Source organism: Stigmatopora nigra, chromosome 5 (assembly GCF_051989575.1).
Source record: "Stigmatopora nigra isolate UIUO_SnigA chromosome 5, RoL_Snig_1.1, whole genome shotgun sequence".
Classification (NCBI taxonomy): domain Eukaryota; kingdom Metazoa; phylum Chordata; class Actinopteri; order Syngnathiformes; family Syngnathidae; genus Stigmatopora; species Stigmatopora nigra.
The window spans coordinates 4,110,324-4,127,623 of NC_135512.1; the positions used below are offsets into that span (position 1 = coordinate 4,110,324).

The 17,300-nt window shown below is 41.1% G+C and overlaps 1 protein-coding gene across 1 annotated transcript; it reads left to right on the top strand.

Annotated features, from left to right (window-relative positions):
• Positions 1–483: 483 nt before the first annotated feature.
• Positions 484–17,160, top strand: gatad2ab (GATA zinc finger domain containing 2Ab). Its single transcript, XM_077717464.1, has 12 exons — positions 484–666; positions 3,334–3,488; positions 9,912–10,205; positions 12,013–12,136; positions 12,238–12,369; positions 12,492–12,563; positions 12,745–12,857; positions 12,967–13,186; positions 13,629–13,878; positions 13,949–14,346; positions 14,419–14,572; positions 15,055–17,160. Exons 3-12 carry the CDS (start codon positions 9,913–9,915, stop codon positions 15,186–15,188), a joined length of 1,890 nt encoding a protein of 629 aa, XP_077573590.1. The 5' UTR covers positions 484–666; positions 3,334–3,488; position 9,912; the 3' UTR covers positions 15,189–17,160.
• Positions 17,161–17,300: the final 140 nt, after the last annotated feature.

Consider the following 17,300-nt stretch of genomic DNA (forward strand, 5'->3'; position numbering starts at 1 on the left):
AGGATTTTTATATAAGGTTTTTGGGGATAGTATGAGGTTTAAAAAGGGGAAAAGTGAATCTGTGATTGGCCTCAAGGGGGCGCACGACTTCCAAACGAAGTTGAACTTAGGGACACCACACTTGACTCAGATATTTACTCCTATTATTATTTATAAAGCTTTACAGGTTTCGAGGAATTCTTTTTATTCATCATGTATCTTACATATAGCCTTTGCATTGTATAAACCGTTATGCATTATCACCCAATTGGACTGTTGTGTACCTTTTAAATTTGGGTGCACAAAGTTAGAAAAACTGCTTTTTATCTTCAAACACTTAATAATTATCACCCAGATGTTCCCTTTTTAAACTATCAAACTTTAAGTACAACAATATCATTTAAAAATATATACTTCATCCTTCCATATGCTGGAATGTTTGGCTTGTATGTGCGTATTTCAATCAGCAGGGTAGACGGAAAGGCAAAATTTCCTAGGTGTTGTTGAACGCGGCATGACGTCGCCTGTGGTGGCACACATTAGCAACCGGAGTGGCAGCGGACAGACGAGAGGGGTTCCCTGGATTTTCTCTCTTTTTTTATTTTTTATTTTTTTTAAACGCAGAATCCAGCCAAATATAAGTAACGGGAACCACGGGGGAACTCGACCGAGCACCCCACAGACTCTGTAAGTCCAAATACTCTCTCGATGTAACAATTTACAGGACGCTTTTATTGACAATCACATCACGGCGACACGGGGGAACTTTCTCCGGCGATGCTAGCTTGGAGCTAGCTTAGCTTGCTCGCGCAAGGTAACAGTTTGTGCACCCGCACCTCAACGCAACGGCGGTGTGCGTCGTCTCCAAACTCCCGGAATAATCGCACCAACTTCACCGGCGAAACTTCATTTAAGATGCTCCCATAGTAAGTCATGATGCACGTTTACACCACGCGTTGGATGCGATGCCATAAAAAGTAAGCGAAAGGCACGAATTTCCGTGTTTAATTAACGCCAGATTCCTCCGCGTGAATAAAATTAGCGACAGTGTGTCTGGCCAGGCAAGTGTCCGGAGAGTTAGCACGAGCTCATTAGCAGGCTAACTTAGCTTGTTAGCTCCATGGGATCAGATCGCTTCATTGTCTGACTTGTGTATCGCTATTCAGACACTAAACCATGCCAAATATCACACATGTTTATTTATTATAGTTGAACCAGTGCAACCCCGGGCACTGCGCCGCTAGGGGTGCATGTTGATTTCTTTTGGGGGTGGGGGGAGTTTGAAAAGGATGCTGTTATTGACTAGTGGTCGTTAGCTCGCCTTTTTTTCTCACTTAGCCACAGTGTTACAAGCCAGATGGGCAGGTTGTTTTTTAGGAAGCCAAACATCAGATCGCTTCTTAATATTCTTTCTTTTCTAAAGTTGCCATCAATAAAGTTTTTATTTTTGGAAACCGGGCACTGTTTCCTCTCATTGTTCTAAGATGTTTTGAATACTTTTGTTTATTTTACCATTTACTTGCCGATGTGGTATTAATCCCCAGCCGTTAAACCGTTGAGCCTCAAAACTTTGTTATATTAGCTCTACCGTGAAATGCCTTTTATGGGGGCGTAATGGTGGACGTTTGTGCCTGCGCTGGGTGTGTGTTGTTTTTCCCCCCCAGTCCACGATGGATTAACTGCCCACGTAATCAAATCTTTACCCCCCTTCTCCCCACTTTGTTCTTGCGTCGTTATACCATTGTTTTAAATGCTAATCGCATTCAGTTAGAAATATTATTTTTTGCGCACTGGCTTCTTAATAATCATGTTTGTGCTTATTTACTTAAATATATTTTGCTTTATGAAAAAAAGCCTTTGAAGCTACCATCTTTTGCACAAGATCAGACTCGTAATGAATTATAAGGCGGTGTTCGCTTTACGACGGAGTTACGTCACTTTGTACGTATGTCTGACCTCGATGCAATGACAGTTATTAACGTTTTTGTGGAAAAAAATGTCTAAACCACAACTATAAAACTTTACTGTCTTATCCGTGCTGACTTGTAGGATTAAGGCGGATGTGCCAACCACTAGACGCTGTCCTACTAAAATATGGAACAATAAAATGGTCATTTCACTGCCATTAATACTGATGGATGTCCAATCAATATTGACTGGGAGGACTGGCAGTAAGGATTTTCCACCAATCCCTCCCAGTACGAATGGATCGGACGTCTGGCGCCCTCTTTGCCAACCAGTGGGTTAATAGATACTCTTAGTTTGTCGTTTGGGTTCTGTTATATAATGTTTTGGTACACCAGTTTTAGGAAAAAAAGGACACCAGTGGATTATGTGATGCAAAACACAGTTATGACTTTACTAGAGTGCTTCTTGTCTAATCCCAAATAAAGTCTTCCGGTGACGTTTCTGCTCAATCATTCACATGACTGTTGGCATCTTTGACTGGCTCAACAAGGGAACTCGCTTACATTTGGCAAAATTACTTGGACTGCAGCAGTATTCTTCATTAGAAGTAAATGTTTTTTATCAACATTAACTACCCGTACAAATTCTACTCCTCACTTTACCAGACCCATGAAAAGTTAATCCTTTGATGCCAGCCGACATGAGATCTAGTGACGTGCGTCACAATGGCTGCCTAAAAATGCGTGCTGGTTGTTTAAGGAATATATATTTTTTCCCCTCTAGTTACATTTTCCATGCTTCAAGATATTGGACTTTGGAAGTTCCCCTTCACAGCGCTTGAAAAAGAACCCTCTCATTTGAAAGCGAGTGCCCACCCTCGGCTGGCGATTGGGGCTCACGTCGCTTTGCATTTTATGATGGACTACGGATTTGCACGGGGTTGGAGAGGTGGGGGGTTGGTCTTGTTATGGAAAAGACTCACTGAAAATAATGTGATCTGACATGCATGACTCGACATCCACTTTTTTTTTTGCTGTATCAGACTTGAAATGGAAATTTTGAAAATTTAAGCACCTGCCCAAATGATACATTTTAACAATATCTTTACTCTGGCTTATTCAGTTGTTATTATAAGAGTATTTCAAAATGGTGGGGATTGGGTGCAACATTTTAACACCCTGACACACCCCTTTCACATTGGTTGGCGTTATTCATTTTCTGAACCTTGATTTTGACGGTCTGCCCAAACTGAGCACCAACCAATCTGATAAATTGGCAATAATGACAGAAGAAAGCTTATCCAATTGTAAACTATATCTATATTATACATGTATAACTATATTTATTACATGATCACTGTTGGCAAATGCATACTTCTTTAAAACCCAAAGCATTTTGACAGATTCTGAGACTGTGATATCTTTTTATTTTTCTCTCTTTTTGTAGAATGAAGTCAAAACGAAAAAACAATGGTCCGCATCTAAGAGTGCATCGTCATTGCTGAAGGTTAACAGGACGTGCTTGTGAAACTGAAATCCCACCCACAACCATCATCACTAAGGGTCTTCATTCCTCAAGACTGCCATTCTTCCTCAGTACTGGTATGACGTTAAAACCATTTTATTTTAACTTGATTTAAATTGTTATGTTCTGACACAATTCAGCTGTGTTTGACAGAATTGAAATTTCATAGTCATGTTGTATCACATGACCAGTGACGACAATATTGCTTTGCCCACAAGCCTTAGGGCAACTTTCAGCATTTGGTTGAGTGACCCATTTCTTATGTACCCTGTTCTTCATACACTGTTAAGATTGATTCTGAGAGCAATTTGTGGCACATCTTTTTTGGTTTTGTACTTAACTGTCCTCAAATCTTGAATGAGAACACTCATTGTTAACTCATTGGCTAAGATTGGCCTAATCCATTTGCTGCCATACCTCCCAGTCGAACTGGAATGGACGTTTAACAGCATTAATTAATGGCTCTTACACATTTACTGTCGGTCCGCCCAGTATAAATAACTATTTTAAAAAATTAAGTGTTTTTCACTGTCAATTGCAGCCAATGACGGTTAAATAAACACAAACAGGAATGGAAAATTACAGTTGCTAAAAGAGTTCCCAAATTGTCAAAACTTGTGACAAATGCATAGCGTAAAATGACTGTTGTTGAGGGCAAATGTTTTTTGTACCCACTTAGTGGTAAACAATGAGTTCTTTCTTGTTTTGTTGTTGCTCACTTGGTCATGCTCCACTTGCCTCAAAGTGATTGTGTGAAGAACCTTCATAAACATTGACTAATTACAACTCATTTGCCTCAAAATTTATGGGATGAGCTAAAGACACCATTCTGTTGAAGAAAATGTTTTTTTAATTCGTCTCGGCAAAACACATCTGCCAGATGTTCCTCTTAATCTGTGCTGTTTTTTTATTCTCCATGAATATTGAGGACTAAACACTACTACTGTTGCACTAGTTAATATTGAGGTTTTTATTTATTTTTTTTTTCACTCACCAGTGAAACCTGCATGACCAGTATTGCACAAAACTGTATTTCATCTAAACTTGATGCAATAGGAGTAACTTTCTTGGCTAAAATGTCAGTGTGTGTTTAATTACCACTTGTTGCTTGAATGTGTTTTCTTGTTGATAACCTTATTGACTGCCAGTGACAATCATATAACGATCTTTGCCAATACTTTAGACTACAACTGAATTTCACGCTTGTTGCTGTCAATGGCTGTCAATGAGATAAACAATGTTTTTCCTAATGTTTTGATGCCGGTGGTATAAATAACCTGTTGTCGGGCGTTTTAGTTTCTGTCCCTATTGTCTCATTTAATATGTTTGAGTCATTTTAGTTTCTTTTTTTTTTTCCTCTGGTCACTTCCTGCTTGCATTCATTTCTGAGAAATGTAATCTGATAGCAGTCTGCGTGTGTCTTGGCCCTTTAGGCTGTTTGTGGCTTTGGTGGCTGTTTTTATTTTATTTTATAGAATTATATGGAAACCAATTTGGTCGTTTTTTTTTTAAAGATTGCTTTGGCTGGCAATTCCTTTTCATTTGTGGTGAGTTTGGTCATTCGGTGGTCGATTATTTAAGTCAACTCTATTAGTTGTGCGAATCAATTACTCAATACTTTAGAATGGTATGCATATGTGTGGTCCTCTAAAGAAAAGGTACTTGGAAGAGTTTGTCATTTGAACGACTGATCATGGATGCACTTTAAAAAGGGATTAGAAACACTCCCATTGGATTATGATCATTTGCAAACGACACATTTTAAATGCATTGTCAAATTTGGGCGGACTTGTGTCTACCACACATTCACTTTAGTTTGCCTCTGGCTCTTACTGACACACACACACACATACGCACACACAACAACTCATTCAGTCCGGCAGATTCAGAGTTAAAGGCTTCCATTTTGTTAGGTAACACCCTAATGGTCTGATCCGTCAGTGGCGTTAAAATGGCAGGGGCTTAACCCTTGGCGTTCGGGACGTAACCAGTAGGGAGGGACTCCTCGCATGCGCATGCAATTATGCATGAGCTCATGCACACATACTACACAAGCATACTTACCTTCAGTGTTGTTATTTTTGTATGGAAGGGAAAGACTGAGGGCGAGTGTGAGTGAGGACAAGGAAGCGTGTTTTTCACTTTGGTACTGTTAGATCACAGCTCCACTCGCCACATGTGTGTGTGTGACCCCCCCCCCCCCATCACCACTACCACCACCTCCTTCCACCTCCAACATGGCACCACTTCAGCTAGCTCCCTGCCCCCCACTCTTAGCCTGTTTAGCATAGGTTAACTTATTCTGCTTCAATATAACATAACCCCCTAATAGGGGTGATCCAATCTGACTGGTTGCCAAATTTTTTAAAAAAGCCTGACATTGCTTTTTTTGCTGATCCTGATTTTTTTCCCCCTCCCTTAAACAGCATGCACTTTTAACATTGCAATCAATCTTGTTTCAACATTGAACATTAACTTTGAAACAAGACCGTAAAAACGTCATTGACTTAAGGTTTTTTCGATGTCCTGGTGTTTCTTACAAATTCAGGGAATGCGCATTAACACTGTTATGAAGATGTTTAATTTACAGCACTTAAATATGTATATGATAAACAGTGGTATCTTTAGTTTCAAATGTATATTATTTTTACAATGGATTATCCTAATTTACTACCCCGAAACCCTTTGAAAAATTTATAAAAGTATACCAATTTTTTATCAAATATCTATGCACTTGTATGGAAAAAAATACATATTTATTAAGCCATTATGACATTTTTCAATGAGGTGGAATTGCGAGTGACCGCCGATTAAACATAAGTACAGATACATGTAAACACACAATTTATCAACTTAAAATTATGCTAAACACACTCAGAAAAACCTAAAAAAACAACTCTTGGACAAACGAGGGGCAAATTCACATGTTTGACGTGCATTGCAGTCAATAGCATTGAAAAAGCATTCTATACCGTGTTTAATGGTTAAATAATTGGACAGCCAGCAACTTGAAAATGAAATCAATTTGGCGTTAGGCAAAAAGAAAGTGGTGTTCCAAGGTCTTCACAGGAGAAGGGCAACATACAACCAAGACAAACTGCGCAAGGAAGTCTTGTTCTATTATTACGTATAATTAGCCTAACATTAATCCTCAGAGACGCTTGGTTGTTTTTCTTTGTGCGTTCTCAGCAAGCCCGACTCAACCCAGTCCTGACTCAACCCTAAAGCTATTTGTCTCTAAGAGATGCATCCATTTTAAAAGTGGTGTGTCCCCCTCATCAAGAAATGCGTGACTTAGTCCAAACAGAGCTGTTATTGACCAGTGTGTCTCTAATCGAAGCATAAAGACATGACTAGAAAGCATGGGCTTCTTTAAAATGGCTGTTAATGTGTCGGCTGACTGGGCCCGGTCGGTTCCCAGTGGGGAAATCATTATGGAGCTAGAGATAAGAGGCTCGTATGCTACCTGAGGGGGGTGGAAGAGCTATTGCCATTGATCTTCTCTTCTTGTTGTGCTGGACACAAAGGGAAAGGAGGCTGTAGTGTCAAACCAGGTCAGGAGATTTCTTTTTGCATTCATAGGGGGGGAAAGCCGTATCTAACCCCAATTTTGGAAATGTAACCCATGCAGTCTGTTTTGTAGAGAAGATTGAAATTAGACTACAAATAATTGCAAGTGTGTTTTATATGGCGATTTGTAAAAGCTAGTTTCTTGGCAGAAAAGACTACATTCTCTTCCTTCTTTACCTTACTTGACTTTATTAATAGTCTACTCGGCCCTTAAGTCTAATTAATCTCAGGGAAATGAGGTATATCTGAAGCCGACTGTGAGAAGAAACAACAAACCCAAAGCTCAATCTGTGCTTATTAGTCATCCAGTTGATTCCATTTTTTTTTACTTCCATGCCCCGCAGTAGAATTTGCCCTTTTTTTAAAGGCATGTTTGCCAATTAACTGAATTTTTTGAGGTGGGGGTTATCTTCACCATTTTCAACTAAGCACAGGAAATAAATCATTCAACAGCAAGACCAAAAAGATACTTGATACAGTCCGTGTATTGTATTAGTGGATTTTGGGTGAGGGTTAAATGTTGGGATGAACATAAAGTTTCATTTTAGGTTTGAATAGCAACAAAAAATAAAACACTGCCGTCACAATAGAAGATTGACTAACTGAACTTCAAGCTTGTACTCTAACATAATGATGCATTTGTCAGTAGCAGAGTTTATGTGGTTGTGGAGGGCACGCATAGCTCCAATACACTCGGCCCCTCAAATGATTGGTTTACAGCCTTGGGCGGAGCCGATGTCATCGTCGACTGGCTGACCCGGTTCTAACAAATTGTCATGATCGGCTTCTAAATTGATTAACACAATCTAATGTGAATTGGAAGACACTGTAAGTTAAATTGGAATGAAGTTCAATGTTTTGACAGATATTTAAGACTTTTCCCCCCAAAAAAATCAATGATATTTTGACATTGTAGCTTCAGGTAGGTTAGAAGTTGAAGTTTGAAGCTTCCTACAAGCGAGTTGTGGAGAGTAAAGAGCTGAGAGACTAAAGACAAGATATGGAAAACCCTGGGGAGTGATGGGGCGTTGTGATGCAACCATCTCACCCCGTCGTACACATCCATTGAAGCACACTCACCCTTCATACGTGTACAACAATTTTGTTTACCGCACTTGTTGCTTAGCAACGTTAACTGATGGATCAAGATGGCATCCACTCTTCTGGGACCAGCAGAGACACTTTTGTGTTGACCTGACCACAGCTGTTCCTAGTGACACTAACTTTTGAGTCATCCGATGTTTACTCGGAATGCAACTTTTGAGTTTAAGGATGGCACAAGTAAGCACACAGATTATTTTTGTGCACTGGTGGAGAGTTGACATTTTTTTTCCATGTGCTCATGCCAATACAATCCTGAATTTTTATCTGTGACATTGTTTTTTTAAGCATGGGCTATCTGCTTATTGTGTCTTAATTTTATTTCCCAGTGGAGAAATCAATCAAAGAGTTGCTTTGTTTTTTTAGATCTGGATTAAGCTCTACATATTTCAGGCACTATTTATATACTGATGATACTTTCATTTTGGTTGGTATGCTTTGGAATGTCATTGGAACATTCCAAAAACCAGACTTGTACTTCACTCCTACTTAAAGTATGGCGTACACTTTGTGGGTTTGTCATCATCTCTCAATGATTCTTAATGTAGTCTCACATAAAGATGCAAAGATGGCCTATCTTTTTCACCAAAAAAGGTTTAACCACAGTGAGGTTTTTGGGTGTGTGTATACTAAGAGTTGAAGATGTGTCGGCATCAGCTGTCCCAATAGGATTGAGTTTAAATGTTGCTGTGTAATAGGTTATGTGAGAAGTAGGTTTCATCATCTTACTGTAGGCTATTGAAAGAGATTTGGGTCAGCATCTGGGGCATTGGCACTAGGACAAGATGTCACTATCCTGCGGGGTGGACCTTTTTTTTTTAAGGCTGAATCTAGCCATGAAATGAAGCACGATCAATCTCTGAGAAACTAAAAGAAGGATTACCCAATGAAAAAATGGCTTTTACATGAAAAAATGTCCACTGTCTTCGTTGTCGTTTTCAAATTATCTATGCAGTTTTGCACCAAATTGTTAGTTTGAAGCACAAAACAATTAGACCACACAAGAAAGGCAAAAGTATCTTTTTAAATCCTCACATTTTGTTGGGTTTTTAACTATTTTATTTTTTCATCAAAAATCAGTCCCCTTTAAGTGTAATAATGACTTATAATGGCCTATTTCCTCATCTGTCATTGAAATGTTAGATTGTGTTTAACATACATATTTTATAGTTTAAATTGGACTCTAAAACATTTATTTTACAAAGTTGTCCACACTATCAAATTTGTTTATCAAAACAAAGTACAGGTAGTTCCTGTCTAGACGGTTGGTTCTTCACTTGCATTTAGAACAGTATGTTCTTGAAGTGTATTTATTATGATTATTTAAAACACTATCAAAAACAGAGAGAAACCATTTTTGTTGTTTGTTCAGACACACCTTTTTAACATAAAATAAGCACAAAAAATATATACTTAACTAGACTTAAAATGTCCCCATTAGGTAGCATTGATCTACTGTGTTCCTATTGGCAATAGCCAGACAGGCTATTTCCAATGGAATCCATCCTTTAAGATCCTGCTCGTTCAAATAGATTGGATGAATATCCCCGGTAATGGCAGCAAATAAGTGAACACAAAGGCTAGGTCATGCATTTAAAAAAAAAGCATTGATGCAACAATGATGACATGGAGTCAGTGGAAGAGAGCACCGATTAAGTGTCCAATCAGATAGTCCATAGGCGTCTTTACTGCTTGCCTTGTTTCTGTAGCCTGCTATAATATGCCTTGATGTCTTGCACTCTGGTTTCAATACTTCAAGTTACAACGATGGGTTAAGTTTAATGTTAGTAAATGCATTAGTTTGACACATCCTTTCTCCGTTTTTCCAGGATGAGTGCAACCATGTCAGAGGAGGTGGTGCGTCAAACCCGCAGCCAGAAAAGGGCCATGGAGAAGGACAGCCCGGTGGTAGACATGGACTCTAAACGGGTCAAACTTGAAAAGGGGGACTCTGACGGGAGCCCCCTAAGCCAGAATGCTACCGAAGCAGAGGGCATCACGCTAAAGAGTGAGCAGACGGCGAAGATCGCAGCCAGCATCCTAAAGACTGGGGAGGTGAAGGCCACTATCAAGCTGGAGGTGCAGACGGGAGATGAACCTGTTGATATGAGCACATCTAAAAGGTGAGAAGAACAGAATGTTACATGATAGCATCATTGATACCAATGCATTTCTGTGTGGACATTAAAATTCCTGATAGCACTTGATCAAGATCTGCCTAGCAACATGTGGATTAGTCTTTCTTCACTTGGAGGAGAGTCTATAAAATTGTTTTTGAGCGTAATACCACTGGAGTTTCAGGTTCCTCTCAAACTCACTCGACTTTCGAACAGGAAGTTGTGAGGCGGTACCATAGGAGGCCTTCTTAGGGGTGGGAAAAGTTTGATGCTCCCCAGGGGGGGTCCCAGGGTCCATTTCACTCCCCCCACCTGAGCAGTGCCACGCTCCTCACTTAAAATGAAGACTGTGTCACAAACTGGTTTCAACTGGCCGTTGCTATGGTTTCTACAATGGTAGGAGCAGTTGGACAAGGGAGGGGCCCGGAGGAATGGCGAGTGTGTCACGTGACCATGCCGACAAATGCCTGATGTCATATGACGAGAGATAAACGTGCACGGCGATGTGACGACAGTTGCAATGGGAATCGAGAGCTGACTCAGCCCAGTCTGTCACCTTTGAACCGGCCTGGACATATGCTTAATTAGTCGTTACACAGTCCATAATATATCAGATATATCCCCCTCAATCTCCACAAACTGTTTCATCACCTGAGTACAAATAACTGTCACGTATCGAGCAGTAATTCTAGTGTTCTTCACTACTAAATACGAGGCACGCAGTAACAGTGGGCCTTACATAAGCAAACTGGTGAGGGAGCTCTTCTTGACTGTGTAGAAGCGACAATCACAAGTTAGACTGGTGTCACTGTTTGTCCCATGTAATACCACCAATGTCTGATAATTAAACATAACCGCTTTAATTGATGTACATTGGCAATTGGGCATCTTTTTAAACCATCTGGAGGATGTCAAGGGGATATGTTGTGGATTTGTGGCCTCTGTGTTCTGTATAGTTACTTCCTGTGATGCTGTCCTGCTGGGGAACTGTTTTGTAGGTGGCGGTTTAGCAGCCACATGCGTGTGAAGACAGAAGTGTGCACCAAAGTGCACAGAAGTGAGCGTAAAAGATGAAGTAGTCTTGGGGGAGGGGTGCGCCAAGTTGCGACTGGTTGAGTGACTGAGTGAGAGAGAGTGTACACAATAGGTTGGCTCCTGGCCACGTATTCCCTTCCCCCCATCACTGTCACCCTCCGCCGTGTCTCCGGCAGACCTCCGCTCTGCTCAACTTGTGACTTTGGCATCGGTAGGGCGGGGAAAGGCGAGGCCGAGGCTCTCCCTGTCCGACTAGGCCACAGAGTAAGAGAGGAGGAGGAGGCGAGGCCTTGAGGTTCTCTGGTGAACCGGGCCTAGGTTTTGACAGCGATCAAATCAGTCATCACCTTGGGGGTGCATAATTCCCTAAGCGGCAAAGCGCTATGTACTTCAAGTCATCGTAATCTCGCTGACCGACCAAACTTTGGATTTTTTCTCGAAGTCGAAATCGAAAGGGCAGAAGACCCCCGTGTGACCAACCATGTTTTGTTTGGTAGAAATGGCCTTTGTTGTTCACTCCCTCTGCCGCCATTATTCTATTATTGATCTCCTGCTTCTTGTCCTCTTGAGTGCCTCCGAGCACATTTTCACCACATTGGGTGGGTGATCAAAACAGTAATTATCTACTGCCTCCTAGTGAGACTTGGCTAAAATTGCAAGTGCTGAGATGGTCTATTACGATGGTTTAAGATCTTTTTAGGGGCTTGTTGTTACAGTTTGTAGAAAATAGTCCAAGCATGAGCGCTGAATACTTAATTGTTCCATGTTTGTCCCTCAGCGAAATCAAGCAAGAACGCCAGCCAGCATCACCTGACGACGTGATCGTATTGTCTGATAACGAATCACCCAGTCCCCTCGTGAATGGACACTGCTTTACCAAGGCGGACACAGAAAAACTCATGGTGGGGAAAACGGCAATAACCGTCGTCATATACTGTGTGTTAATAAGCTCTTTTTTATAATAAGCATGATTTTTAATGACTTTGCCCTGTGTCTCATTCAGAAGAGTTCTCCCGAGGAACGGGAGCAAATCATCAAGCACCTCAAAGAAGAACTACGACTACAAGAAGCCAAGTTAGTGCTGCTTAAGAAACTACGACAGAGCCAGATCCAAAAGGAGAGCTCAGCTCAAAAGGTAAAAGAGAATAGGAAACAGTCAGGAGGGGAAAATCTGATGTTATAAATGTCAGATGAGATTCTACCAGATTCCTCTAAGGGTGTTACATGAATATTTATTTCCTCCCCTTCTTTCCTAAGGTGTCTGGTTCTGTGGCAAATCCTCCACCTTTGGTGAGAGGTAGCATTACATCAAGCAAAGGACCCTTACAGGTATACACATGGTTCTACTGAGAGTGTAAAAAACATTGATGTGCATTAAAATGTTAATTTGAAATCGATATGAACACAAAGCATTGAGTAACAGCTTTTAGATGTGCAGAAATGATGGTTTTGTCCTGTCACATGTTGAAAGTGTTCCTCAAACATGGATGAATGTCATTTTTGTTGACAGGTAATGGGTCGCAGCTCAGGCACAGTGATCCCTCCGCCACTGGTGCGGGGTGGTCAACACATCCCGTCCAAACACGGTTCTCAAACCACGATGCCACCCCTGGTCAGAGGAGCCCAAGTGAGTCCTGAAATTGCCTATTTTACATATGATACATCCAAACTCTCCTCATGGCTCTGGCCGATGTGTCCTTTGCGTTTATTCCGCTTTTGCATTTGTCTAAAATCAACCCGTTTATGTGACTCCCCAGCAGATCGCAAGCCTGCGTCACCACCACCACCATCAACAACAGCAGCAGCATGGCGGCTCGGGCCCTCCTCCTCTGCTACTGGCTCCTCGAGCCTCGGTGCCCAACGTCCAGATCCAGGGACAGCGGATCATTCAACAAGGCCTAATTCGGGTGGCTAATGTGGCCAACAGTAATATCTTGGTCAATATCCCTCAGGTGAGTCAATGGCGAACGCATATTCCCGATGGGAAATAATAAGAGCAGAAAATCACGGCTGTTACTGTCAAAATACACTTGATAAATGTTACAAATTCATTTAAAAAAATCTTGCCAGTCAGAGGAGTGGAAACATGAGTTTAACATTAACAAAATGTAAAAATCCATTGCATTCATAATACTTCAATTCAAACTATTATTTAAGTAAGCAGATTTGATCAGCAATTTAAGATGTTTTATATGTATTCAATATTTGTTATTATAAAATTGTAATTGATTAAATGGAGAAATATTATTGCTTACACTACAATACAAAATTCAGGTTCACTTTAAATGCCAAACATTGTTTCACAATCATTTTTCGCTTGAGTACCAGACAAACATGTCAAGACGAATGTTCTGAATGCGACATAACTCACTTAACTTGTGCTATTATGTCTAGGCATCTCCAACGGGTCTGAAAGGGTCCTCGTCGTCGCCCAACTCTGGCATCAACGACTCGCCTGCCAGTCGGCAGGCGGCCGCCAAGCTGGCTCTTCGCAAGCAGTTGGAAAAAACCCTGTTAGAAATCCCGCCTCCCACACCTCCCGCCACCGAGTTCAACTTCCTGCCTTCAGCCGCCAACAATGAGTTTATCTACTTGTTGGGTTTGGAGGAAGTGGTGCAAAAACTCTTGGACATGCTCGGCAGAGGTACTTCAGTCAACCTTTTACTTTCTGTCAGTAAAACATGTTATAATAAACTCACTTTTCCTCACTTTAGGCAATCTAGGCCCAACAGCCGGCTTGTCAAGCTCCATCCCCAAAGAACCGTACACCTGTACCCAGTGTAAAACAGATTTCACCTCACGCTGGAGGAAAGAAAAGTCCGGAACCATCCTGTGTAACCAGTGCATGTCGTCCAATCAAAAGAAGTTCCTGAAGACCAGGCACACCATTCGCCTGAAGGGCGCCTTTGTCCAGGCCTTGCGTCAAGAACAAGAAATCGAAGAACGCATCCTCCAGCAGGCCACCACTTCCTCGGCCTCCACCGTTTCCAAAAGCACCTCGTCCTCTCCTTCCATGTCCAAAAGCGAAGTGGTGGCTTCTCACCATTATAAGCAGGTCCGGTCTACCGTGCCGCACAGATCGGCCTCGGGGCATCACTCTGCTATCAAGCAGGTAAGCAACCCCATTTCGGCCGACGGGAACCAACCAAAGCCGTTCACATCCGCCGTCTTCTTCTTCTCGCAGTTGCAGAGCGCCGTGACGGCGGCAGCCTTAGGCAGCAGGCCGAGTAAGCACGTCACGTCACGCCCGCTACAGCAGGGGGTGAAGGTCAGCGCTGGTGGCAGCAATAGTAACCAGGGCAACGCCACTGCCTGGAGGAAAAGCAGTAGCAATGCAGGTAGATCACACACACCCTTTTGAGGGAATTAGGTTAAACTGAAGTGCTCTTTTAAAATATCATATTGTTGACATTAGTGCTCATCTTTTTTATATGGTCTCAACTGCTCCTTTGTTGCCAGCAATACTTTTACTCATATAATATATACACTTTAGGGGATATCTGATCATGTCTGGCTAAAATGACTTAATATTAATCCGAAAATGGGCGAAAACTTCTTCAATTCAATTCGGATAAACTCAAATGACTCAACTGACGTACGTTAAACTACACTGGGAATGTGTATATCCGCAAATATTAACCCCGACCCACCCAGAAGATGCGCTTGAGTCAATATCATGGCCAATTTTTGGAATTGGGGCTTTCAACATCACTCATTTGGATCCAATCCATCTTCTTCCAGTGGACAATCTAGCTCAATCCTTCATGCATGTCAAACTAGCTGGGTGCCTTTTTGTTTTAACCGTTTTATGTTCTGGCAGGCGTGACAATGGCCTACGTGAACCCCAGCTTGTCCGCCCACAAGACCACCACATCTGTGGAGCGCCAGCGGGAGTACCTGTTGGACATGATCCCTTCCCGCTCCATCTCCCAAGCAGCCAACACATGGAAATAATTGATGGCTACCCCGTCTATCATATTAGACATACACCCCACTTCCCCTTGTCCTACCTATAATAGCCATTATGCACCGACCCTTCTATAATGTTATCGTTCTTATCCCTTTTTTTGAATGGACGGAATGTCCTTCATTTTGTTTCTTGTCTTGAAATGGATGGATTTATCCTTTTCTACAATGAGAGCCCATTCCCTAAAACTTGGGATATAAAGATTGTATCCAGTACAGTTTTTTTTTTGTTAAGTTCTCCTTTGGTCGACCATGCAGGATTCGACACAGGATTCCCAAATTTTGTCTATAGATTAGACAAGGGAAAAAAATATTATTAATATGATTTGATAGGACAAATAATGCGCCTTTTCCCAATCTATGGGAAGTCTGGGACGGTTTCTGAACTGAAGATTTCGTCATGTAGATCGTTTGATCTTTGGGAATATGGCGGAAATGACTTTGGCTTTGCAAAAAGAAAAATGGAAGGAGAAAAACAACGACAATGGAAAACAAATGCTGCACACAGACCGCTTCGGTGTGTGTGGGGTTCTTTTGTAAGGCTGAATGTTAGGATTATTGTCTGTTTTTTTGGGGATATTTTACTCCTCCAACACTTTGGAAGTTGCCTCACATCCGAGGTGGGAATTATCCGGGCTGGTTTTAATGTCCAAGGTGGTTTTACATCTGTTGGTTTGCCACATTGTAGCCAATTTTAAAATACTAATTAGAAAACAAAGAATGAAGAAAAGGTTTCCTATGCTATTGTAAAAAAAAAAATAAGGAAGCCTCAATTAATGTTTTGAGAACTCTTGTTGAGAGATAAGAAGAAGAAGTAAAAATAAAGAAACAAAGTATAAACTTCCAAAGAACTAGTGGAGCCCAAATGGTATCCCTTCTACTACTAGAAGGTTTGGAATTGATTTGAAACCTCTGGAATCAAAACACATGATGTCATGATAGAACTGGAGGGATTTGGTGAGAAATGTCATTGTGTGACATGCTTTTTATTTTTTTGCTTTTAGTCCTTTTTTAGGTTGTGGTGCATTGTTTTCCTCTCGACACATAGTGGTCTCTGGGTTTATTTATAGGGTCAAAATATTACTAAAGACATACGCACCAACGGATTTCTGCTGTCGTTTGGCGTCCGTCACGATGCTCTGGACAGCTTTCAGAATGTAGTGATCCAAACACCTCCCCCCGTTATTCTGGTATGGCCATGATGTTGCGTCAGGTTGTTCACAAAAAGCTGGAATGTCTTTTCAACAGAATATGTTGAGGAAGATCAAACTCTTTTGAATTCCCACTGCTAAGATCTTGCTTCCAATTTAAGCGGATTTTTGTTATTTTGTGACACCTGCAGCCAATTTTTCAACTAATTACAAATCACCATGTTTTAGGAGCAAGACATTAGTACTGTAAAACCTGTACAGATTATTGGATCTGGCAACATAGCGTCAGGAGTGGTCATCAAATTCTTGGTACCATCTCTTTGTGGTTATATGGGGTTTCCAGTACTACTATTCCTACTTTTCCAAAAAAATATGAAGTGGACAGAAGACATAATTTTAGCCCCTTTCAAGCCCAAATCTCTTAAAATTTGTGAGCTTTCCCGTTTACGATTGGGGGTAAAAAAAAAAAAAGTGTCATGGTTTCTTGCCTTCACTGTGCATTTTTGAGCAACTGAGTTTAAAAAAATCTGCAGAGGAAACATCTCAGGTTGTCTCCACATTCCTGACAGGCATAAAAGCAGCAGCAGCAGCAAAACTTGTGCATCTTGTGGATGCAAAAGACAAGTATACATACGTCATTGTTTGAAAAAAATCATCACCATTCCGCTCACTTGAGGTTGGAAAGACGTGGCCAGGCAAGACCCACATTGCTAAGAAATTGATGTATGAGGAGATATTTGTTTTAAAGGGGGATTTCTTCCCTTCTCCTCTGCTCTATTAAATAACAATAAAAACTAATTTTAATCCCTTTTTGACTCACTTGTCCATTTTTTTATCGTGTGTTAATTCAGTTGACTAGGAAAAACTGGGGTATCTTTTTTTTTTAATAACAATTCTTTTGGTAAAGCTTATTCTGCCCTCTACAGGTTGTTTCTCCTATTAGTATCAT